At 38.0% G+C, this 24524-nt stretch overlaps 2 protein-coding genes across 6 annotated transcripts in view; one reads left to right on the plus strand and one right to left on the minus strand.

The window, feature by feature from the left end:
- Positions 1–56: 56 nt before the first annotated feature.
- b3glctb (beta 3-glucosyltransferase b) overlaps positions 57–24524 on the minus strand; it is a 26740-nt gene continuing 2272 nt past the window's right edge. Inside the window, exons 1-16 of one of the 4 annotated variants that reach the window (XM_044222150.1) lie at positions 23375–23511; positions 20596–20630; positions 20459–20498; positions 19652–19771; positions 17799–17866; positions 13611–13687; positions 13364–13475; positions 13027–13163; positions 12817–12880; positions 11993–12109; positions 10764–10833; positions 8008–8121; positions 4436–4535; positions 3739–3858; positions 2473–2617; positions 57–1844 (exon numbers count right to left, since the gene is read on the minus strand). In XM_044222150.1, coding sequence (XP_044078085.1) covers positions 1710–1844; positions 2473–2617; positions 3739–3858; positions 4436–4535; positions 8008–8121; positions 10764–10833; positions 11993–12109; positions 12817–12880; positions 13027–13163; positions 13364–13475; positions 13611–13687; positions 17799–17866; positions 19652–19771; positions 20459–20498; positions 20596–20630; positions 23375–23435 — 1515 coding nt within the window. In that variant the 5' untranslated portion in view covers positions 23436–23511 and the 3' untranslated portion in view covers positions 57–1709. Of the gene's footprint in view, positions 1845–2472; positions 2618–3738; positions 3859–4435; positions 4536–8007; positions 8122–10763; positions 10834–11992; positions 12110–12816; positions 12881–13026; positions 13164–13363; positions 13476–13610; positions 13688–17798; positions 17867–19651; positions 19772–20458; positions 20499–20595; positions 20631–23374; positions 23512–24524 lie in introns of those variants that run through there. The other 3 variants (XM_044222149.1, XM_044222152.1, XM_044222151.1) reach the window with 3 other exon arrangements.
- The window catches only part of LOC122888126 (mesenteric estrogen-dependent adipogenesis protein-like), a 7721-nt gene continuing 4241 nt past the window's right edge, over positions 21045–24524 (plus strand). Inside the window, exon 1 of one of the 2 annotated variants that reach the window (XM_044222153.1) lies at positions 21045–21312. The gene's annotated coding sequence lies outside the window, so the exon portion shown is untranslated. Of the gene's footprint in view, positions 21313–23370; positions 23500–24524 lie in introns of those variants that run through there. The other variant, XM_044222154.1, reaches the window with a different exon arrangement.

Raw genomic sequence — 24524 nt, forward strand, 5'->3', positions numbered from 1 at the left:
TGTCGGTCTGTTATGGGGCAAAACAAAGAAAAGAGAAGAAAAAAAACGCACAAACATTTTGTTCAACCCAATGAATATTTTATTTCCAAATTATTAAAGAAGGAAATAACAGGTTTTCAAGCACACACAAACATTTATATATTCACAAAAACAGCTACAAAATGGCATTTTAATGCAGGCTTGCCAGCTGTGGTTGTAATCACTCTTACACCCATCCAGCTGACTAACCCACACACACCCAGTTATTCTGTTCACACATCAAAAATAAAATTCTATTGGAAATTCCTCCATTAGAGACTCATTCACACAATCATGTGGTAAACATATAAAGAGCAAATTCATAAAAACATGTATACACAACTAATTTTGTTAAGATACAAAAAGACATATAAATATATATATATATATTTTTTTAAGGAATAGTTCGACTTTCGGAAATCTAACTCTTCGTAAAAAAAACGAATAAGCATATTTCCAAAAATGTCAAACTATGTAAGTGTATTTGTCTAAAAGTGAAATGAACATTATATTGATGTTATTATCATCTGGTTGGCTCAATTTAAATTGAAGAATCTGATATTTATGACTCAAATCAAGTAAATTGTAAATTTTACAGCCATGGTATATATTTTTGTATTTTATTTTAGCTGTTGCCTAATTTTGTATTATTTTGTCTACAACTTGCTTTGTTTTGCAGAAGTTTCCAACCTCAAAGGGACTTACCTGACTAAATAAATAAAATATACACTGGGTGTCTCTTCACCAATACAGCACAGATCATTCACATTTTTAACCTTTCTCACTGTAACACTTAATTCACCTGACTTTTCATCTAGCGCTATAATCAATATAATCAGTCAATATTTCACATTGCCCCAATACTTTGATTAATGACCAAATATCCATCCATATAATATAGAAAATAAATGAGATTCCCAACAACCAAATGTTTGCATGCTAACATGCTAAACTAAGATGTTGACCACAGTAAAGGTCTGCTAAACATAAGCATGTTAGCATTGTCACTGTGAGCACATTAGCATGCTAACGTTAGCATTATAGCTCAAAGCACTGCAAAGCACTCCAAGTATAGCTTTGCAGAGCCGCTAGCGTTGTTGTAGACTCTTAATCTTTTTTTACTAGAAGTTAGGATTTCACTAGCTAATTTCACTGTCAGTAATTGATATTTGACCACTAGGGGGCAGAAAAACTTCAAAACAGGCCAACAGACACACAGCCTCATATCCATGGCTTACAGCTGTTATGGCTAACATGTTAGCAAACAATCACATACTTACACATCCAGCAGAGGCAAAGAAACATTAGCATCCACTCAGCAATTAGATTTTTAATAGAGCTTTTTTTCTCTGACTCAATCATACAGTCGGTGTGCAGGCTATTTAACGAAAAAAATTAGCTAAAGAAGCTAAAAACCTCTGTGTGATACATTACACAGTCATATGAATTAATGTTGATATCAAAAATATTGATCAATGCTGGTATTAAGGCTTGTAAGAATTATGTTTCAGGGCAGGTTTACCAGGTCTCTCTACAGTAGGGTATTACACTTTCTGTAGTGGTGGCTGCTTGTTTGCTCATCTTTAGCTCTATTTAGCTCATATTTAGCTCTTTAGCTCTATGCTGTTGTGCAAATTTGATTTGAAAGTTTGTCTACAGGTTGGTATACATACTATATACACACACTGTTTCTACAGTTCATCTCGCGGGTGTGCGTCCTGCAGCCAGTGTTTGTAGACGGCCACGGGATCTATGTTCCAGTGCTTGTGGAAGGAGATGGCCTGCTGCAAGGAGATCAGTGTCTCGGAGTAGTCATCCGGTCGGGCCTAAAATATCAAGAAGAAGTGGTTTGTCTGTGTGTGTGTGCCCATGTATATGTCTGGTTAACAATTCATGTTTCATTTATTCTGGGGATTCACTACTACTACATAACAATCTGAAAATTGCTCCAGGAGCGCTTTTGGCTTATTTAGCGGTTTCTGTTACCTACAGCATTAACTAGCATACAACTAGCTTTCAACTAGCTTACGGTGCATTGAAACAGTACTTCAGCTGCATGTTTATATGGTGAAAAATGGTCATTAAGTTACAGTATTAACATTATTTGCATTTGTTGGTCAGGAAGTTGATTTATAAATATAAATTGAAATACAATTTTCACCAAACAATGCAATATATAATATACATTTTATTAATACTATAATTGTGAATAATACATAGTCCTTTCCAAGATTTGTTCTTTGAATTTACACTTCAGTGGTAACAAACATCAGTTTCTTTATAGGAAATTACAGAAAACTATGGGACCTGTAAACTAAACATGGTGAACAACACGTCATCCAGCGTTGTTCTTATTGAGCATATCTCAACATTTAGGGGTTGAGAAGCAAATGTAGTTAAGGGAGGTCCTCACAATCATATTAAGAACATGTCCTTGTGTGTATTGTTCCCTACCTGGTGGAACAGTGGACTGTGTGTGATGGGAACACCCAGGGAAGTGAAGCACCTGCCCAGCACCATGTCATCAGGAGCATCATCACTGTAGCAGCTACAACCACTGGAAACCAGCCTGGACACCGCCACCCTACTGAGCACCATCCTACACACACACACACACACACACATTTGTTTCACTATCCCCATGGGGGACAGTCATTGACATAATGCTTTCCCTAGCCCCTTGCCTTAACCATCACAACTAAATGCCTAACCCTAACCTTAACTTAATTGTAACCTGTAGCCTAAAACCAAGTCTTAACCCTCAACCCTTTTCAATCATGTACCCATGTCAATAAAAGCTTTGAATTTCAAAGAACCAGTGATCCTTGGATTTTGGGGTGAATATATTATCTTCTTCATGGATAGTATATCAGGAAAACCTGCTTTGTGTGTGATTACTATCAGCGCTTCCACCACTGATTTTTTATGTGTAGCCAAGAACTGTCCACTCTCATCAGCGTCATTTTCGGCCACAGCAGGCTGCTGTATTCAGCACAAAAGCTCTAAAAACTGCATACAGACAAAGTTAGCTGGTGAACATGGTGGAGCATTTAGCAGCTAAAGACCCAGATATTTCTTTCAGGAGTTGGTAGAGACCAAAATAGAGCTAAAAGGAGAGTGACTATTGGACTTACCTTCATCAGGTGGTCAGAAACTGTAAATGAATGATAATATGTGCTGGATGTGTAAATAATCAACTGCTAACAAGTTTGCCATAGCAATATACAAGTAGTCATTTGATCCATTGTTAATATAAACATATTGATTATAACAGCTTTAAATTCTAGTGATTACTGTATGTCAAGATTTCCAACGATACCAGATATGTCAAATGTGCATAATTCAGTATGATGCATGAGACATTTAAAATGTTCCATTTGATGATATAGTGCACTGATGAAAAATGGCTCTAAATGTTAGAATATTTTCTATTAATATTTGCTGGAAAGCAGCTGCAATCAAGTTTTGGGACAAGTAGACACAGACTGTACAATGTAAGTAACACTGTCATATAGTGTTTTTTCTCCAATTTTGTACTGCAGCTGTTAATCACTGACTAAAATTGTGTTGTTCTATTGACTGCGACATTGTTAAAACCTTGCACAGTAGCTTCATTCCCTTTTTACCATCACTGTGTGTTCAGACACAAAGTGAATTTGACAGGTTTGCACAGTTGCATACAAAGTAAATAGAAAGGTTTCAATCCCCCCGCAGCCTCACCCTCCTCCTCCTGTGGTGTAACTGTATCCGTTCTGAACCAAGCTGTAGCCGTATTTCTCCCCCAGGCTCAGTGCTTCCTTTGGGTCATAGCAACGCAGCAGTCGCTGCAACCTGGGTAAACTATAGATAGACAATAACCAACAGACAAACAGACAGGAAGTGAGCGCATACCTTAGACTATATAGACTGTAGGAAGACACACAAAACAAGGTCGTAGCTACATCAAATATCCACTAAGAGACTTCACAGGATTTTAAGGGGATCTCTAAAGTTGTTTCTGTACTGCACCAAAACAGTCTACTCTAAAGGCCCAACACAGCCATTGTCCACTCCCACAGGGGTTTTCACTTTTTTTGCCTGATTGAGCTTTTCTCAGAACTATGTGAGCATGCACGGATTGACATCTCTCTCACCCTCCTGTCAGCCTTTTATTGCAGCTGTCAGTTAGTTACACCTTTATAACTCTAACTGGTTCATGAACCTAAACAGAATTATAATTAGTCAGCAAGTGAAAACACTTGTGTGGGTGTGTGCAGGATTTTTAAATAAATCACATCATCAAAAGAGATGTAATACGGGAAGGATTTTTTTTAACTTCAGTTTAGTTCGTCACCGCAGAATGTTTTTGTTGATGCTTTAAATTACTAAAATTAGGAGTGGTAGGTTAAAACAAAAACTTAAAACTTCTCTCGGTTACCTGATGAGTGTATCATCATCAACAATGAGTAGCCAATCAGCCTTTGGCACAGCTTTGCTCAGGAACCGCCTCAAGATGGCAAATGTCTTCCCACAGTGTCCTGCCGGGAGATAAAGACAACAAGTGGAAAAAGATGAGGCAGGGATTGCCAGTTCAGGTTTGTGGCTCATGAAATGCTTGGGAGGAGCAAATTCCTCAGATCCCATTAAAGTATTATATCAACAGGCCGTTTTTGACCCCTAACATTAATAAGAGTGTCTGTGTGCGTGTGTGTGAGTGATAAACAGAAATAGTCTGTTTTCTCATATTATATTCAAATTCATAGCAGTTTTTTATTATTTTTTTTAGATTTTATAATAGTTTTTTTGTTACGTAATAGTCGGAAGCACAATATTTTAAAATAGTTCAGGTCCATGATCATAAGCTGTGAGATTCAAACCACACTCACTGGTACTGCGTATACTGCAAAAACATGATCTGTATCTACTTAAAAGGTCAGATCAGATATTTTGAAAAACTGGCAAAATGTCATGGTTTTGTGTTTTTGTCCTGTTATTTCCTGTTTTATTTTGAAGTGTTCTCCTCTCCTTGTGTCTCTTGTTGTTTTACTTTGTGTCTTTGTTTACTTTTCCATCCAGTTTTGATTGTTTGCTCCGCCCTAATTAGTTGCACCTGTGTCTCGTTGTCTCCCCTACCTAGTTTTTCCTTTGTTCAGTGTCAGTTTGTCATTTGTACATTGTCTCTATGTCAAGTGTCTCTGCCTTTGTGTCCTGTGTTCCCGCCACTGTGATTTGGATTACTTCTCCATTTTGTTTGGACCTTGCCTGCATTGTTGGACTCTGTTTGTTGTTTGCTCCCCTTGGACTGGTTTGCCTTTGTTGGACTGCGTTCCTGCTTTTTTTGGCTACTGCCTGCCTCTCCATGCTGGAAGTCTTTTATCTTTATTAAATGGTATGAGCTGCACCTGTTGTACTTGTGGGTCTGCCTTTGGGTCCTACTCCTGCCTTCCTGGTTCTCTGGCTTGACTAACAATACAACACAAAAACTGTTGCAAATTGGTTCATATACTTTAACAGCACTGAAAGTGACTTTTTGCCATGCTAGCGGCGTGGCTGAATGGATGGCAATTTTGGTCTGTCATTTGTCAGTCAATTTGGTCCAGACAGAAATTTTTCAACATCCACAGGATGGATTGCCATGCAATTTGTACAGATATCCATGTAGCCCAGAGGATGGCTGATACTGATTTTGGTGATCCTCTAACTTTTCAGTGACCATCAATGTCCTATTTAGAATGAATGCACCCTTACAAAATAATAAAAGAATAGCACAGACGTACAGCAGTAAAAGACAATTTAGAGAGAACATAGAATATGTTTACATTAAGACAAAGTAAATACAAACAGCTGTAAACATACCAGTGAAGAAGCAGGTAAAAGACCAGATATACTGTTGTGAATGAATAAATGAAAAAAAGGATGCAGTAGAAAAATGAGATGTCCCAGCTGATAAACAGTATGTAGGTATTCATAAGAGACAAAAAGAAAACAAGGAAGGGCAGGGGCCCTTTCCATTTGCTTTTATTCTCCTGAGCATAAGGTTTGCTTTAATAGAAAGGGGAAGAGAATATCAAACCACAGGGAGCAAAAGGCACTTCGATAAAAGGGAAAAATGAACAAAGCATAGGCTTGGAAAGCATTAAAGAATGATGGGGAGAATGAAGAATTTAGAAAAAGGTATGGGACAGAGGACATGACAGGCAGTGTAATACTTCCATCAGCCTGCGAACAAGGGCAGAGAGAGGAACATTAGAATGGATGGGGAAAAGAGATGGAGGTGTCATTGACACTGTGCCTGTCCCCCTGCTGTGTGAATGGACTCGAAAGTACATTAGAGGGAGTGACACAGACAGATCTGTTCTCTAAGCAGGGGTATCTCAGACAAGAATACATGTAATACAAAGATGAAATTGGTGTCTTTCCTCTTCTCACTGAAGCCGGTCATTAGTGCAGTTATTGTTTCTGGCTCTAGTACCTACTGTGAGGAATATCAAGTGTCATCTATGCGCCTCTTCATTGGGAAGAGCCAAACAGGGCGCAGGAGACACTGGCACACAGCTGTGACCTCTATAAAGCCTAGCGCCACACACTGCTCGACGTCTTTCCATTCTGACCTCGATCGCTGCAGGAGACGCTCAACATTGAATTTTTATTTTCCTAGGAAGGTCTTAACTCGCTGGACGAGTGACAAACTGTTTTGTGTTTGCTGAAACACTTTTGGATCCCGATTGTTATACTCCACATAACAATCTTTGCCTGCAAAAGTAGGATACGGATTTAACGTTTTCGCCTGCTGTTTCCCCCGGCTGTCCCTGCAGGAATAGTTTCGCCGTCTGCCACCCTCCTCGCACCCCGCTCTCTATTGCTACACGCACGCACCCACACCTCTACACATTCACACACACACACACACACACACACACACACACACACACACACACACACACACACACATACCTTACATGCTTGCTGATTGTTGTATGCTTATTGTGTTTAGATTAGACAATAGTGGTTGTTGGCTAAATGTACTGATTGTTAATCAGTGCTAAGGTTAAATAAACGCTGTTGTATCTTTTAAAGAGCAGTGGCCTGTGGTTACTGTGTGTACGTGTTGTAATAACAGCTAGTTGCGACGGTCAGGGACTGTCCACCCTTATTAATGTAAGATAGTACTTTAAATATCAGCATTTTTAATGTGGAGAGCCACCTTTGAGACTGTTTTTCATGTTTGGTTATTGATCCCTGATCCCAGGGTAGGGCCCCGTAATTATTCATCCATATTAATAATTTTGATTATGTTAATAATTGTATTAATATTCATAAATATATTTTGTAATTTTGCTAATAACCAAACCTACCCTACCTGAATCCCAACAACAATGATCTCACATCAGGAACGAAACACAGGAAAAGATAAGGGGATGGAGAATGGTGTCTGTGTGGTTTGGTTTGAAGTACCACTTACAAACTTACGTTTGAACTTGACGAGCTGCTAACAATGTGGTGATTGCATACAGGAAACAAAGAGGGGACACAGAGTCACATCAGGAAAAATTCTCATGTTTGTCTCTCATGTTTACCATGTTCACCATCTTAGTTTAGCATGTTAGCATGCTAACTTGTGCTAATTAGTCTTGAAGTACAACTGAGGCTTATGGGATTTTTTTATTAGTTCTGCAATTTATCTGCATAGCACCATGAATGACCAGCAAGTTGAGATATTTCAGTCTGGACCAAAGTGGTGGACCGACAGACCTACATTACCATCCCCAGAGCCATGCCACAAGTGTGGCTAAAAATTAGTCTATCACCATCCCTCCACCATGTTCAAAAAATACCTATGCTTGTCAGGGTTGCAGTGGCTACAGGCGTCACAAACATCCTTTAACTCCTCCTCCAGCTCCTCCTGGGGGATCCCCAAGTGCTTCCAGGCCAGCTCTGTGATTTAATCCCTCCAACATATCCTAGATCTGTCCTGCAGGAATCAGTAAACATTGTTATTGATCAGCTCACCTCTCTCAGTATTGGGCACTCCCAGACTGATTGTGGGTATGGAGGCATCAGTGACATCACTGTAATACTCTAAAAACCCAGCGTCTTTCTCCCAGGTTGCTTTCACCACTGGTACTGTGAGGAGAAAGGGGAGAGGGATAAAAAGAGATGAGGTGGGGGAGAGAAAACATTTTCTCTGAAACATGCAGACACATACAGAGCAATACAAGAAGAAGAAGAAGCCACAGACAGAAAGCAAAGTGATGTTGCATCCTCAGAGTGTCCCTTAACTCTAGATTTGGATGTACACTGAATCACTCTTTGATGGCTGTCAGAGATCATAATAAAAACTATCTCCAAGTCCCTGCTGCAAACCTGTAAACTCCAAAGGACTGTGTAATCAAATAATGGAAGATGTCTACTACCTCTGAATGCGGGGAGAAAACAACTGAACAAGACACTGGCTGCTCAATCACTGCATATTGATCTGGATAATCTACATTAAAACTACAAAATGTTAACTGACAATCATAATCACACATACACTACTGTGACAGCTTGCTATGTAATTTTAATAACCTGAATTTAAAGTAACAGCCAATTCACAGCAAGTGACACACAGTGTTCTTTCTTCTTTTGATTTTGTTAATTGCTTTAAAATAGTCAGTCCATAACTACTGGTTCATTTTGACCCCCAAAACAGATATCAATATTTTGGATAATTACACAAACTGTTGCAATTTCAGCAGACAGTCTAGATGAGGTTGTGAATTTAAACAGGTAGTTTTCAACTGACAGGTTAACCAGGACTAAATGACCAGCAGACTGTTAAGCAAGTGGCAGTAAACAAAAAAGACAAATGTTGTGACAAATAAAAAGACTCGAGTAAAACTTTTGCAGCTAAATGTCCTGTAATTTTCATTTACTTTCCATTTAGTTTGTAATAAAGATAAACTGAAAGAGTTTATTTCAGAGCTGGTAAAGACGTCTTCAAATTTCTTTTGTATGTCATATAGTAGGTGTGCTATGTTGCATTGCTTAATAACTCAAAAAATGTCTCTTCGCTGTACCTTTACAATGGACAAAACATTGTAATATTGTAGTTAATAACACAGTTAAATTCATTACCATAATGCAGTAGACGACAATAATGTAACAGAATTTCAGTGGTGAAAAATAATTACACATTTACTGTCCCTCTTACTTAGAGGTACTTGTACTTCACATGATTATTTCCTTTTTATGCTACTTTATATTTCTACTCCACTACATTTATTTGACAGATATAGTTGCTGGTTACTTTTCAGATTAAGATTTTACATGTTAAAAGATGAAACCAGAGCTTCCCAATGTTTTTGGCTCCTTGCAAAAACAAACATGTCTAGCTGGTACCATTGTCACATTTCAGATGTCTGAGTTGTTATAAGTTCAGCCAAAGAGGGATTTCCATCAGATGGTTTCATTTAAATAATCAAAAGGCTCAAAGAGGTAAAATTATCAAATATTTAACAAAAAAGCAAAGATTTGTTGGGGTCCTCCTAAGGGACCCAGATTTATCTTGTTACTCTTAGGAAGGGGCCCGACGTCTAGGTTGGGAACATTGGACTAATATACATGAGTGTATATGTATATACATATATGTGTATATATATTGTTAGAACTAGCTCCACCTCGACCAGCTAGCAACAGTAAATTGCTGCTTATGCATTGATGCAACAGTATTAACAATCTAATATAATAATTTATCAGTTACAGGTACCAGTTTTGAGTAGGATTATGAATGCAGGACTTTTACTTGTAGGCTAATTAAGTATTTTTACATTAATGCATTCTGCCCTACAAAGGCAAAACGCAATAAATACATATTTGTCATAAGTGAGTTATAACCTGTATCAGACTTTCGGACATTTGTTTTATATATAAAAAATATTATGTCATAGAAATGTGTAAGACAGCTAACTAAACAGCTAAAGTTACAGCTAGCTTGTGAGACAGCCACGGCTAGCCTTAGATAAAATTAAAGCTAAGTTCCCCCTAGTTGTTATCTGTAAATAAAAATATCCATTTTGATGAACTGACATTTTGGTCATTCAGTTTGTTATTCCACATAATTAAATAAGGCAGCAGCTAAATCACAGCTAAACTCCTGCTAATGGTAGCTAGCTTAGCAGATCCTAGTAGCTGCCATCTCGATTTTTAACTCTAGTGAAAATCATGTGATTTGGTGGTTAAGATATCTTTAAATCACATACTTAAATGTATTAAATTGTAAATTAATGTATCAAACTATACTGTTCTTGGACATTTAGAAACACAAACACAGAAACATGTTATTCCTATGAGCTATGGACTGTAAATAATCAAACTGAAGTTCATTTTCTTAAACAAACTAGTTAAAATGGATCAGAAAGCTTTGTTGATGGATACTGCAGTTTCTCTGAACAGTGAAGATTATCCAAAGTCAGAGTGCAGTATCTCCATTTTTTAGCTATTATGTTGGTTACATGGAAATTATTTTTTGGGTAAAATAATCAGCCCAAAAAAGAATTAAATTAAAGCACTGCAACTTTTCTGTCTGTTTTACAGTTTGCCGCCCAGTCTGAAAACTTTAAACCCTTTTTAGTTTTTTGTGCACTCTGCCTTTGTAGGGCAGTATTAGTACTTTTACTTGAATAAAAGATCTGAATACTTCTTCCACCACTACAGAATATAATATTTTTTAATGAATGAAACCGTGTTTGTCCTTCAAAAGCTGGTCAGGAATAACACACACGCACCTCGCTCCGAATGAAATTTTTGGCAAGTTTTCACAGCAACAAATACGTCTTTCTTCGACACTGGATCTCCCTAGAAAGAGGATGAAGAAAAACGATGTCCCTCTTAATTTAAAAAAATGATGCATTGTAGCTATAAAATGGTAAAAAATGCACAGGTGAACACAAATGCAGCATGAGGTACAACAAATATGGAATGTAATGGACTTAAAATTGAGTCAGGATGGCAAAATGAGACACACAAGGTCCTAACAGTATTATCATGTGGAATAAAAGAAATCAAATCACAGCCTTGTGTTAGTGCTCCACTTAAATTTTCTGGCCAGACATGTCAATACTTATATCTTCTGTGCACTGAATTCCCATGTTGGTGTTGCTTCTTATTCCAGAAAATTACCAACAGTAATTGGGATGTCATTACATATTTACAGCTGTCATTTAATCTGCTAACATCGCAGAATATTCAGTATAAACACCAGACACTTCCTCATGATGGATTCCTGTAAGCTCATGATAAGTGCTACATTATTCATTTATTCTTTGTGTCAGGTGGTCTTCAAATTATAGTTAAAATGGAAGATATATTATGCAAAAATAATGCGGCAATGTGTATTTTCATATTCTTGTTTATATTTATACTTTTTAGGGGAAATTAAAGGATCACAGCAGCAAAAGGAAGGAAAAAACAGATGCAAAGTATGGGAAATAAATATAGAATATACATTATGAGAATATAGATGTACTATATACTTAGACTATACATAAATACACCAACTATATATCGTATATATATTCATTCATGTCAGAAATAAATGGAGATGCGCTCGGTAGAAGATCCTGGGATCAATCCTCTGCATCAATAAGAGACTCCACCAGCACATGAGTTTCTTCAGTGGTTAAACTTTTTCCACCTTGTGTTGTTCCAACTCAAGAAACAAATGCTGCAGTGATCCTTCATCCCACTCGTTGAGCTGTCTACTTGGTTTCTGTTTAGCCTTCAGACTGACTCAGCCCACACATCCTTGCAGTCACACGGGACTTACTGTGTGCTCACTGTTGGACATTTAACTAAGCTAGACAGCTGAGTTATAAATGTGATTAAAGGTGATGGATTATAAAAGCAACCATGAGAGATGTCCTCGATTTCCTCCTTTTGATAATTACCTCCACTAAGACCTAGTCATGCCCACATGACAGGCACACTCTAAGAACCAAATAAGAGTTGTACATACACAGTTGGGCAGATAGGTTGTAAACGTCGTAGCACAATTGTCTCCTGTCTCTGTACAAAACTCTGGAACTGCTGTCAGCTTTGGACCATATCCTTCCTCCCAAATATACAACGCAATCTAGAAAAACAGAGACAGACATGAAGACGAATGTTGGCCTTATGGCGTATCAGTTGAAACAGTGATTTTCAGTGATGGGTGATAGGTACAACAGCTCACTCTAGATCCTCAAACAGTAAATATCCTGGCAGCTCTGGACCTCTTAGTAACTCTGTCTCTCTCTCTCGCACACACACACACACACACACACACTTTGATACACTTACTTGCATGGCAAAAGATTTATTCTGTATTGGTATAACCCACAAGTCATTAGAGAATTTCAAAAGGGATACACAGCTCAAAGTTTAAAACTCACACTATGCATTTCAATTACATCAGTTCCTTGCACTTTAAGGAGGAGTAACATTATGAATTCCTGTCTTTGCTTGTGCATATTCAATCTTCCTACACACACAAATACACACATACTTAGATCTATTCAGAAGTAGAGTGTTTGCATTAATAATATAATCACAGATGTATCAAAAGCTGCAGGCACAGAAAGCTACAGGGGTCTTTTCAGCAAAAGGCTAGTCAGTCGCTGGGGGAATACTGTCTATCATCATTATGTCTAAGCATTTCAAGATGACGCTTTTCACAGCAGTTGTTGAGGTGCAAAGTAGAATTGAACCAGAACTGAGTCTTAACAATAACTTATTATAGTGAGAGGCAGGAGATGACGCGCAGATTCAAGAAACTCCTGGGAATTGTTAAGGAAAAAGTACCTCATGTTTCAAGTCGATGGTAAAATCTGACTTCAGATGCTCGTGTTGGATCCGCTCAGCGAGTCTGAAACGCATGAAAGTGAAAGATGTTGAAAGAAGAGAAACATTGTATACATTGTAAATTAGAAGTCCTGTGTTGTTGGTTTGGTTCAGCATTCCCTTTGATCCTATCGTTGACATATTCATGCTCTCACATCTGCGCACACACACCTCTGGAGCAGCGGCGTGCTGAGTGCCCAGCCTGCTGCAGGGTCAGGGTAACTGAAGGAACTGGGGTCTTCAGAGAAGGCGTAGTGGTGGATGATGGAGGCCTCGTTGTCATGGAGGCACTTACCCAAAAACCATTCCTGTGAGTTGTAAAAAGGGGCACGGGAGCAGGATGGTACGAAAAGAACATCGCTCAGTTATTTTCTTGCCATTGCTTGTTTATATGTGCATCAGTGCAGTAGACTAGATCCCCATCAAGACATTCACATAGCACAAAGGGCTGAAGACTGTATAATATACATACAGTCAGTATTGCTAGGTGGTGGGGGGTGCATCTCACCTCTTGGACTGGATATCTGTGGAGGACCTGCAGCAGAGCAGGCAGTGTGACACTGGTTTCCTCCTCTATGAAGAAAAACCAGGATGCTGATTGACCATAAGTGGCAGAGAGACTGGAAAGATCCACAAGAAGCTATTAACTTTATGTATTTATTTCCCCCATAGCAAAAATTTAAGCTAAATTAAATCTTATTGAATCAGATTTAATGAATTTGTTTATCATCTCCATATGGGTGTTTAACACTCACCGAGGAAGCGCAGGGAGGATACTCCAATCCCCTTCGTACTCTGACAGCTCATGGAGAAGAAGAACGACTGGAACTCCCTGCATGAAACAAAACAATTGAATTTTACAAAATGTAAAATGTGTGTGTGTGTGTGTGCACGTGTGTGTGTGCGTGCGTGTGCACCTGACTGATGGAAGATGAAAGTAAAACTAAACAACCCTGAGGTCAAACTTGCACTTTGTGCACCAACGAAAACGGTTCATTCCTACATCTAAAATCTTTGTCTGTTTCTGCAGTCATAGAGGTAAAGGTGTTAAATTCAACTTTCTGGTTTGTTAAACACACTTCATAAGAGGTCTAGTAGAAACAGGTTTCTCACCGCAAGGACAAAACGGAGCAAGCCGATTAATTCACAGCTCTCAGTGCAAACAGATAAGAGGTGTTTGTCAATGTGTAATTGATGTCATCTGTAAAGTATTTGTTACTTTAAATAATAAAAATTAAACACGTTCCTTTATTCTAGCATATTGCATTTCAATGTCGTTTAATTACATTAATTTAGTGTGACAATATATATTCCCCCATATAATATATACGACATACTTCCACAAGTATTTAGGGATTGAACCAGGTTTTTGTGGAATATGCCTGTATTCAATTAATTTTAGGTAAATAAATGTAGCCGAAAATACTTTAGGACTATCAAAAAACAAGCATTGCATGAATTTAAGTGTAAAATCACACTGAAAACATCTATTTGAAACTGTTTTACTTTACTATTTTTCAAGAAGATCTAACATCCATTAAAAATTGAAGAATTGTCTCCTTTTAGTAACACAATTTACCCCAAGACAATCAAAGACAACAAAGGTCCTGATGGATAATGAGTAAATGACTTCTTTTTCACCACTAGAGGGCACTGTACAAAGGTGATCGTCTCCCTGGGGGCTTGATGGAACAGCTGAAAGTGAAGAGACAAAGACTATATACTTGTGACAGCTTGGAGGAAATGATACATGCTGCACTGACGCTGACAGATGATCTGCTGAACGCACGTAGACATGCTGGTGGGTGGCCACGCCTTGATCAGCAGCATGTTGAGTAACAACATCTGCACATCCTGCTGTGTGTATTTGTTTGGAGTTTTATACGGTTTGGATTATAGTTTTGACAATGACTGGCTCAAAATGAGGGTAAAACAAGGGTAAAGAGTTGATTCTCCTCACTAAGAGACGCATGGCACTGACATAGACACAGTTGTAAGGATTAATGAAAGCATAGCCAAAAATAGGTTTGAAATGATAGTCAGTGTCTGCTTCTTTCCAGAGATGAAGTCCCTCATTCTGTTTCATCCATGTTTAACTCCAATACCAAAGAGTGGCCAAAAGCACAGTTGATGGTCTTTGATTTATGACAATGAGGAAGCTATTCCAGGCTGCAGAGCTCTAAATGAGGCTTTTTAAGTTGCAGCATTGTGTCAATATAATAGGTCATTACTGGATACGTTAATCCTTAAGCACGTGGGACTGGGTAATGCAGAACACACATCATTTACACATCATTTAGCTGAGTGTGAGAGGGAGAGGTGCTGCTGCCACAAAGCATTACATATAACCAACATAAAAGGTCCCACTCTGGTACAATCTAAGGTACAAGGCACATATAGGATGTAGTTTGTGGTGCTGTTGAACTGTATTGCATTATACAGAGAGGCCGTGTAGTCCCTCATTCATCCAGGAGTGTTCCATTGTAGAAAAGGTTTCAGTCGTAGTCATCTGGACAATGTTTTCAAATTCAAGACGTTTCGGCTCCCAAGCGGAAGTCATTCTCAATTGTGAAAATGGTTCGAGAACTCAGAAATTTAAGCTACTCTGTGTTGCTTAAGCCCTACCCTCAGGGAGGAATCTTCCTGAGTGCTGTTTACCCTGCCTAGTTTCACCTGAAACTGAGCTAAATGCTAACATCAGCATGCTAACATCCTCACAGTGACGATGTTAACATGCTGATGTTTAGCAGGTAAAATGTTCACCATCTTAGTTTAGCGTGTTAGCATGCTAACATTTGCTGATTAGCACGAAACACTGATCTAATGACAAAATATATTAAGTTTGCAGGTAAGTGTTGGACAAATTGAAATGTTGTCTTGCTGATTACTCTAGATGAAAAGTCGGGTATCACCAAAGTGATTACAATTCAACCTGAGGGGTACATAAGTGTCTGTAACCAGTGTCATGGCAATCTATCCAATAGTTGTTGAGACATTTCACTGAAAAACAATTATGTCAACCTTATTATGGAGCTAGAGGAAAAGTCAGGGGATCACCAAAATCAGTAGGCGTTATCCATGAGACCATGAATGTCTATACAAAATGTATTGGCAATCCATAATTGTATTGATAGTTGTTGAGATATTTTGGTCAGGACCAAAGCGCTGGACTGACCAACAGACTGACATTACCATCCATAGAGCCAGGAGAATGTTTTTAATGTTACTTATTGCATATGTCCATGTAAACACCATGAGAATAATTCATAAAATCATGTGTCTGATAAAACATTGTATTATTTTAGATTCAGGCATGACAAACACAAAGCTTTGGTAGTGTACTTACAATTACAGCAAATGGACACATAATATTCACAAAAAGTGTGGTGGCTTTATTTCCACACAGACATCCACACAGTGCAAACAAATCTCTTCTCAGATCCGCCTCAGATTCTGAGGGTGTAAGAGTTGTAAGTGTTGTGGCGAGACCTGGGCGTAAAGAGCTGAGAGAGCCGGGGCCAAATGAGCTGACTCTGTAATGAGATTGGATGATGATGCTGAAAAGACGCAGCAGTGGCACTGACATCTTGGATTGAAAGCCTGTACTCATGGCGTGTACTTACTTTTATGTGACAAAAACCTTTTAGTGTCACCAAATACACAAGAAAACAGGCAACAAGTTGTCAGCATGTCAGATATGAGTGTTTGCCACCTTTAATGTCTGCCTTCAGTCAAAATAAACACCTGGTTACACTTCAGTCAGAAAACGCATGACGCACAACCTGCCCTCAAAACAGCTTGCTACAATCAAGGTCCATCTCGCTGTGATAAACCTACCTCACTTAGACGACAAACACACACATCACAGCCTGACCGCACAAGCACACATGCAGAGATGATTGTACACACACACACACACACATCCAAATGTGCTACTTATGAAACTTGCCAAAAATCTTTTCAGCACTTTCAGAAGCTACAGTACCTATTATTTATATTTATTTTATTATTTGACACAACCTCTCTATTCACATAAAAAAAATATTACTTCGTTCAGTTGAGAGACAGCTGTTTGTGTAAATTGCTTTTTATGAACGAGCTTCGTCATAAAAAGTTTCGTCAATATGCATGCCACTAGTTACATCAATCATGTTTCTCTTGAATATTGTGGATGTACATTAATGCTTTATCTTTCATTGATGTTCTGTCCCAGCATCTTCCTATGGGAATACTGAGAGTAAATCAATATACATATAACATTTTACCAGGAAAACTTTCAGAGGAGTTGGCATCCCTGAGAAGTGTCTGCAGACTTCCTCTCAGGCTTCATAGGGCCCCAAAACCTTCACCAATCGGAGAGTATAGCACGTGTATGTAGCCTAAGAGGCGAGATCCAGGGCTAAAAAGTCCACAAAGTGAACGTTCTTTCTCATAAAACTGCTTACTGTGAGCACACACTAATAATGAAAATGGTCTGTATAAAACTTCTAAGAAATGGTCCCAAACTTTGACTTACAGTCAAAAAAATTCTTGTTTAAAATGAGGACTTAGTAGCTTTGTATGAAGAAGCTGAAAGTAACGTTTAGCAAAGGTCAAAGGTGTCGTGTCATGGCTGTATCACAGTTTCATGCACACCTTGTCGTGATTAAGACTACCCATCATTCACTGTATCCAAGATTATATTTATGTATATTGTAGCATGCAAGAGGAAAGCTCATATAAGATATTTGCACTAAAGTTATGTTGACGATATCAGTATACTATTTGGGATAAGACGGCGATAGTAACCATTTGAAGTGAGAACCTTCTGTGGAGGGCCTATAAAATGTCTGTATGCTAAAACACAGGGGTCAACGTAGAAAGTAAACATTTACACATTAAAAAGTTTACATATTTTGAATCTGTTTAATTTGTCATTTCTGTGTTTTGTTATACAAACTCACCAGAATTCTTGCACTGAGGTACAAAATATGGAGAGTGTGTAGCCGCTGCCTCTGCTGGTCACTCCTAACTGGAAGTTGAGACCAAGTTTTAGCAGTTAGGGACATTTATGAATGCCAAATAATTAAACTCTGAGTGGCTTTATACAAACCAGCCCTGGACAGTAAGATGACTCTGTTTATAGAGATCTTTGTGAGTAAATCAAAGTGAAACTGTAACTGTAGGGGTCAAAAATAGGATTTGGAAAAGTGGAAGGGATGCATATGTCCTCTTTTTCCATCCTTGCTTCTATTCTGTTATATTGAAACCTCTGTTGCTTCTCTGACATATAATTGCTCTTCACAGCTGCCACACATAAACAGTCATTTAACAAGCTATGACTGGCAAAGTGGAGTTTGTTGATGGGCAACTCACTTATTTTATATTTTATGCCCACAGAGTTAAATTGATGTTTCTCAAGATTCTCACTAACTGCATTTTCTTTCTGTCTCTCAGGGAGAAATTGGTGGGTAAACACCTCAAACCACCAACACATTGGTTTGAAACAAAACAATCATACGTCAAATTCAATCGCTGCTCCCACTCTGTCGCTGGCGTATGTGATTAAAGTTTTTCCAGCTGATACATCTCATTTGTTGTTCACAGGCTGCAGTGTGATTGCAGAGATCTCCTCAGAGAGAGATTGAGAGAATACGGTAGGCGCAATTCAGACCACAAATCCAAAGTACCATTGGACAAAACATCATCATTATAAAATCATTATGACTATAAAAACAGCTACATACTTCCTGCCTTGACCACAGCCTGATGAAACGAATCATATCTGAAACTTGAAATTTTCAGTAGTCAAGAGAAATATAGATTTTAAATAACTTCTGTCCTTGACAACAGTCTGAGACCTTTTATAATAATATAATATATATTATTATACTTAATAATAATATATTACTGTAGAAATCATTCCACGGAGCCCCTGCTGACTGCCTTCTGCCATTTTTTTCTATCAGGTTTGGTGGATTGAAAATGAGGTTGGAGGAAAAATCACAGTCTCTTTATTTCACAGTATCCCTTCTCATCAAAGGAAAATCAACAGTTGTATGTCTCTGCTGCAGGCTGTCATGCCCGTATTCTTGTCATCTCATCTCACTGAGGTCTATAACAAATATAACAAATTAGTTTTCACAGCTACCCTGCAGGCACATATTAGTAGTTATTACTGTGTGACGGCGGAGAGCTTGGTTCCCCCCAGCCCAGGTAGGGGAGCTCTATGGCAAGGAGGACACCTATTGGTACCAGTGCAATACCACAGCAAAAAGTCAAACCCCAAAAGTCACTGACATTAAAAATGAAGTGGTTTGTGGCATCGTTGTTCTGTTATTGCCGGCACGCCACCTTGAGGGAATATAGTAGGCATATACACAACATTTTACAATGACATTTTTTGCTCCCAGTCATAAACAGAACTGCTGCCTTTAAACCTGCCTCAAGCACTAACATTACTAAATCATGGAAATTAGCCTTAGGCTATAATCTGGCATATTTACATTTGTGTAAATGTTCATTAATATGCATTGTTCCCCCCTTTCTTTAAATAAATAAATAAATAAATGTACAAAATAAAATATCATTATAATTAACCAATATATTGTGAAATAATTTAATAGATTATTAAAACTCAACTCATTATTTTAAAAGGTTGTATTCTTATTTTTATAGTAAGTAAGTAGGAGTTAATTTTCTCAATCTTGATTACAGACAGGGCACCTACCTAACATTCATGTGTGGCCAAGATCTAAACCCTGCATATTGTCCCTATGAGGCAACACTGTTTACTGCTAAGCCATCGACTGCCTACCAGATGTTACCTGTCCCAGTTCAGCTGCCTGCTGCAGAATCTTCACCTTACTCTGACCACCTCGATGGGCGTGGTAGGAGTTCCTCTGGCTCTGGATCACTAACACCACCTCCTCCAATCCTGAGAAAAACATGCACAGAAAAAGGTAGAGGGACAAATTAGGAAAAGCAAAGAGACATGATCATGCAGAGAAACAGGGAGGAGTAAGAGAGACACACAGGAATCCAGGAATCCAATCATGAATTATTTTCTTGTACTTGCAATAATGTAAGTACATCTCCATGCATCTCAACTGTTTAATTGAGTCTAGCAAATCACTATAATATTAAGATAATAAGTCTCCACTTCTTTTAAATCTGACTTGTTTAAAGGAATAGTTTGACAATTTGGGAAATTCACTTATTTGTTTTCTTGCCGGGTCGTGCTTGGGCATTCATTTCATTTTACAACCATGTGTTGTAAAACGATAAATAAATTACCTTGTACCTTGAAAGCCTCCACTCAGAACTAATAATTGTAATGAACAATCTGAAAGATTTTGATGTCTGGGTTTAGCTTTTTCCCTTTGTTTACAGTCTTTATGCTAAGCTAAGCTAACTTGCTGCTGGCTGTAGCCAGGGTTTAGCTTTTCATTCACTCTACATGTGTGCATTAATAGCATTTCAGGCTGCAAACTCAGAGTACAAAGTGGTGGCATGGATCAAAACAAACCTCATACATATGCACCAAATAACTGTTTTGGTTTCCAAAATTCTGTGTCACTGTGGACAAAATATCAGACCATCTGCAGTGAAATCCCTCACTCACCAACAGAGCTGTGTGCGGTGTGCTCCTGGAGCTCTGCTGCCTGCAGGGAGTCAGAGGGATTCTTGTTAAGTCTGATACACACTGCTGAGCCATATGATGAAGCATAATCGCAGCAAGAATTTGGGGTCAGCACTTACATGAGCACGACCTGTATTGTCTCCAGCAGAGGGACCTTGAAAAGAAGCAACAGTGTTATCATAATGTCATTAAAATGCATGAACATGAGCAAATTAATCTTTTAGTCGATTTGACCAGATCAGCTGATCAATGAAAAATATTTTGGGGTTTTGGACTGTTTGTCAGATAAAACAAGCTAATTGAACATGTCACCTTGAGCTCCAGGAAACTGTGATGACACTATTACTATACTATTACTTTTTAAATCAAAAACTAATAGACACATCAATGAATAATGGACATAGCTAGTTGAAGTCCGTTAATAAGCAAATATTTCTATGCGAATATACTCGTCTTCACTTTAAATATAGTACTCTCATGGTTTGAGGGTTTATGTATGTTATTTCCTGTTTTATTTTGTATAAATATTCTCCTTCCCTCATGTGTGTTGTAGTTCTGCTCCCAGTCTTTGTTTGCCTTTCCCCTCAGTTTTGATTGTGTCTCATTGTCTCCCCTCACCTGAGTGTCTATAAGACTGTGTGCGTTCTTTATTCTGTGTCAGTTTGTCTGTCTTTTGTCAAGCGTCCCGGCCTTGGTTACTTGTGTGTTCTACTGGATTATCTTCTGTTTCTCTCGGACCTTTCATGGATTTTGGACTTTGCCTGCTACCTGTCGGAATTGTTTGCCTTTGTTGGACTGCCTTTCCTGGTTTGCTCTCTGCCTGCCTGACAATCCATGTAAGCCCTTGCATTTTTTCATTAAAACACTGAACTGAACCTCTGCCTCCGGCTTGACAAACCATAACAAGTACAAACTGTATATCAACACAGGACAGAAACCACTTTGCCAACTTTTAACATCTTGACACATCTGTCACAGTATGACATGTAATAAGACTCTGAGACTTTGAATCCAGTAAAACTCAAAACAGACTTTGAAACCAGGGCAGCTGTAGTTTCTACTGCTCAATGTGTAGGATTTGTGGTGGTAAACATATCCTACATATATGAGTCAACAAGTTTAATGTGTATATAAGCATGTCAGTCTATGCCAAGGGTAGAGATACAGTGGTGTTAAAAAGTGTTTGCCCCCTTCCTGATTTCTTATTTTTTTGCATGTTTGTCACACTTAAATGTTTCAGATCATCAAACAAATGTAAATATTAGTCAAAGATAACACAAGTAAACACAAAATGCAGTGTTTAAATGAAGGTTGTTATTATTAAGGGAAAACAAAATCCAAACCTTCATGGCCCTGTGTGAAATACAGGGCCATGTAGGTGATTTTATGTCTTTTCAATCTATATAGAAGGTTCTGTATGTGTTATTATTATTATATATTATATTACATTATTATAGTTTGCCTCAACTTCACTTTTTCACTTGATACCAGCCCCTTCATCACTACGGGGAAAAACAAACCAACAGGTGCCTGCTATGAATAGGTAGAGCTGCCATTCTTGGAAGAAAACAAATCATATTGCAAAATTAAACTCCATTACGTCTGTCACTAACTGCTGTGGTAAATAACCGACTGGGCCCAATTTGTATTGGATATTTCAAGCAACTTTTTTTCTGCTATTATGAAAGGTGAACAGGGTCTAGGGCATTAACATGAATATAACTATGATAACTAATAATATGATAAGCATTTTGTAAAACATCTTTTTATAAGTCCAGGTCTAAAAAAGTTTATTTTCCAGTGTCTATTTTAAAGGCATTGCACACCCATGTTACACCCCAACAGGTGTTTTCACTTATTTATGTTAGAGCCCCCAGACTGTGGCACAGTCTGCCTATTGAAATCAGACAGGCTACATCATTAACATCTTTTAAATCCTTTCTGAAAACCTTATTTTATGGGAAGGCACTTATGAATTCTTAAATATAAGTTTTTTAGCTGTGTTGTTTTTATCTGTGTTGACCTCTTCTCAGAGCTATGTGGGCCTGTATAAACTATTAGTTTTGTTGCCCCTGATAGGTTAAGTCAGGACAACTTACACCTTAATCATTCACCAGTACATAGAGTTTGGTGACCTCATGCAGTTCCCAGTGTATCTCCGCCCTCTTTAAACCTGAGCAGAGGTCAAATTGGCCTGAGTAACTGGGTGTGCAGGGCTTTTCATTTATTAATGATAATTCAGTTTCAGAACACTTGAGCTATATTTTTTTAAAAGCAAATACTGGCTGATTACAATGGCACACAAATATCTTGTTGCAATTGGCCGGCAACTTTCATCTGCAAAACTAAAGCTACTGTTTAAGAAAAGGTGACGTGAAGTTCTATTTCACTAGATAATCATCTTCATTCTTCCCATGAAGACTTCTGTGTAATCTGTGCATACTTTTCCAGGAGGTATACTTGCAGATGGAAAATAGCTTTGATATCAGATTGATTGATTAACTTATACTTTAAATTGCCTCTTGTTTACAGAAACCCCACAGGACCACCTGCATGTTTGTTATGCGTCAAGAAACCCAGAACAAAAACTGCAATTTCCTGTTTAGCACTTCAAAATAAAACAGTCCAATATTTTGTCATATTTTGTACCAACGCAATCACCACGACGACACGGATGAACAACTCAACTGGGTCATTTGAAGTGAAAGATATGCATTGATACATTTTCAAAACTGGAATGTACTCTGTGTATCGTTTTATTACATTGATAACTTTACTTTGAAGGCCAAATCGAAGCAACTTCCGGTGTTTTTCAGCCGGCCTGACGCAGTGTATCCAGCTTAATGCTAACGGTTTAGCTAACAGTAGCTGCCTCGGTAGGGCATTGATCCCACTTACCAAGCCAAAGAAGAAGCGCAGCGACCAGTTTGCATCCGTTAACCACATTATGGTGTGACATGGTTCCCGTGGCTGCTGTTTTCTGTTTGAAATCACCGTCTTTTCATGGCGAACTGGAGAAATTGGTTAGCTACATTCCTGTACTGGCAGAACTGTGTTCGTCTGTATACAGTCTATGGTGCAGAGCTTTAGCGACCTTTAGCGGACACTAAATTATTTGGTTACTACCATGACATACTGTAGCTCAGTACACCAGAATAATATTGTGTCCTGTCATTTTGATATAATATATAAAATACATAATGGAAGTTATACTAACAGGCAAGTTTTTCCACGTTTAGCCACAGTAAATGATTCATTTTAAACCTACTCACACCTCAAAAGTAGTACAGTTTTATTTATGTGGGCCATAATAAGTACACTTTTGAGGTACTTAAGTAGCCTATTGCTATTTTCTTTATAGCTCTACTCTACTACGTTACATTTCAAAGACAAATATTGTACTATTTACTACGCTACAGACAGCTAGGCTATAGTTAATAGTTACCTAGAAGATAATGATTTTCTTTTTATGTGAAGATGGACACCATATTATCATCACTATTCTCTAAAAATGCGCTGCAGAATCATTTCCTGGGTGTATAGTGCAGGCTATGTATATAAATAGCTGTTTACATTGTTGAATTTAATTTAATTTATTTTATATATTACCCTATCTTAGTATGAATTGAATTATCTGTTATGTTCTAGCTCTGTGTGTAGCATTAAGGGACTACAAACTTTCATTTCATTATACAGCCTTGTGTTGTAAAATGATAAATACATTACCTTGTACCTTGTAAGTTCAAATATGATTGTCTGATGAATATATATTAGACTACCCAACAGCATATAATATAAAGTAGTTAATTTAATTATAAATTAGCTCCACCTTGACCAGATACAACATTAAAATGCTGCTTGCATATTGGTTTATCAGTTATAATAATCCAGTATTATAGGATCATATAACACTGACATTCTGCTGCCTAATGAGTATTTTAAGTACATTGTATTGATGTTATTTTACATGGTGGTGTTGCTAATTTTACATTCTAAAGTATCAGATTTTTTCTCCCAGCACTGATGTCTATTTATATGAGATTTATAT

This window comes from Siniperca chuatsi, linkage group LG14 (assembly GCF_020085105.1).
Source record: "Siniperca chuatsi isolate FFG_IHB_CAS linkage group LG14, ASM2008510v1, whole genome shotgun sequence".
In the NCBI taxonomy this organism is placed as follows: Eukaryota; Metazoa; Chordata; class Actinopteri; order Centrarchiformes; family Sinipercidae; genus Siniperca; species Siniperca chuatsi.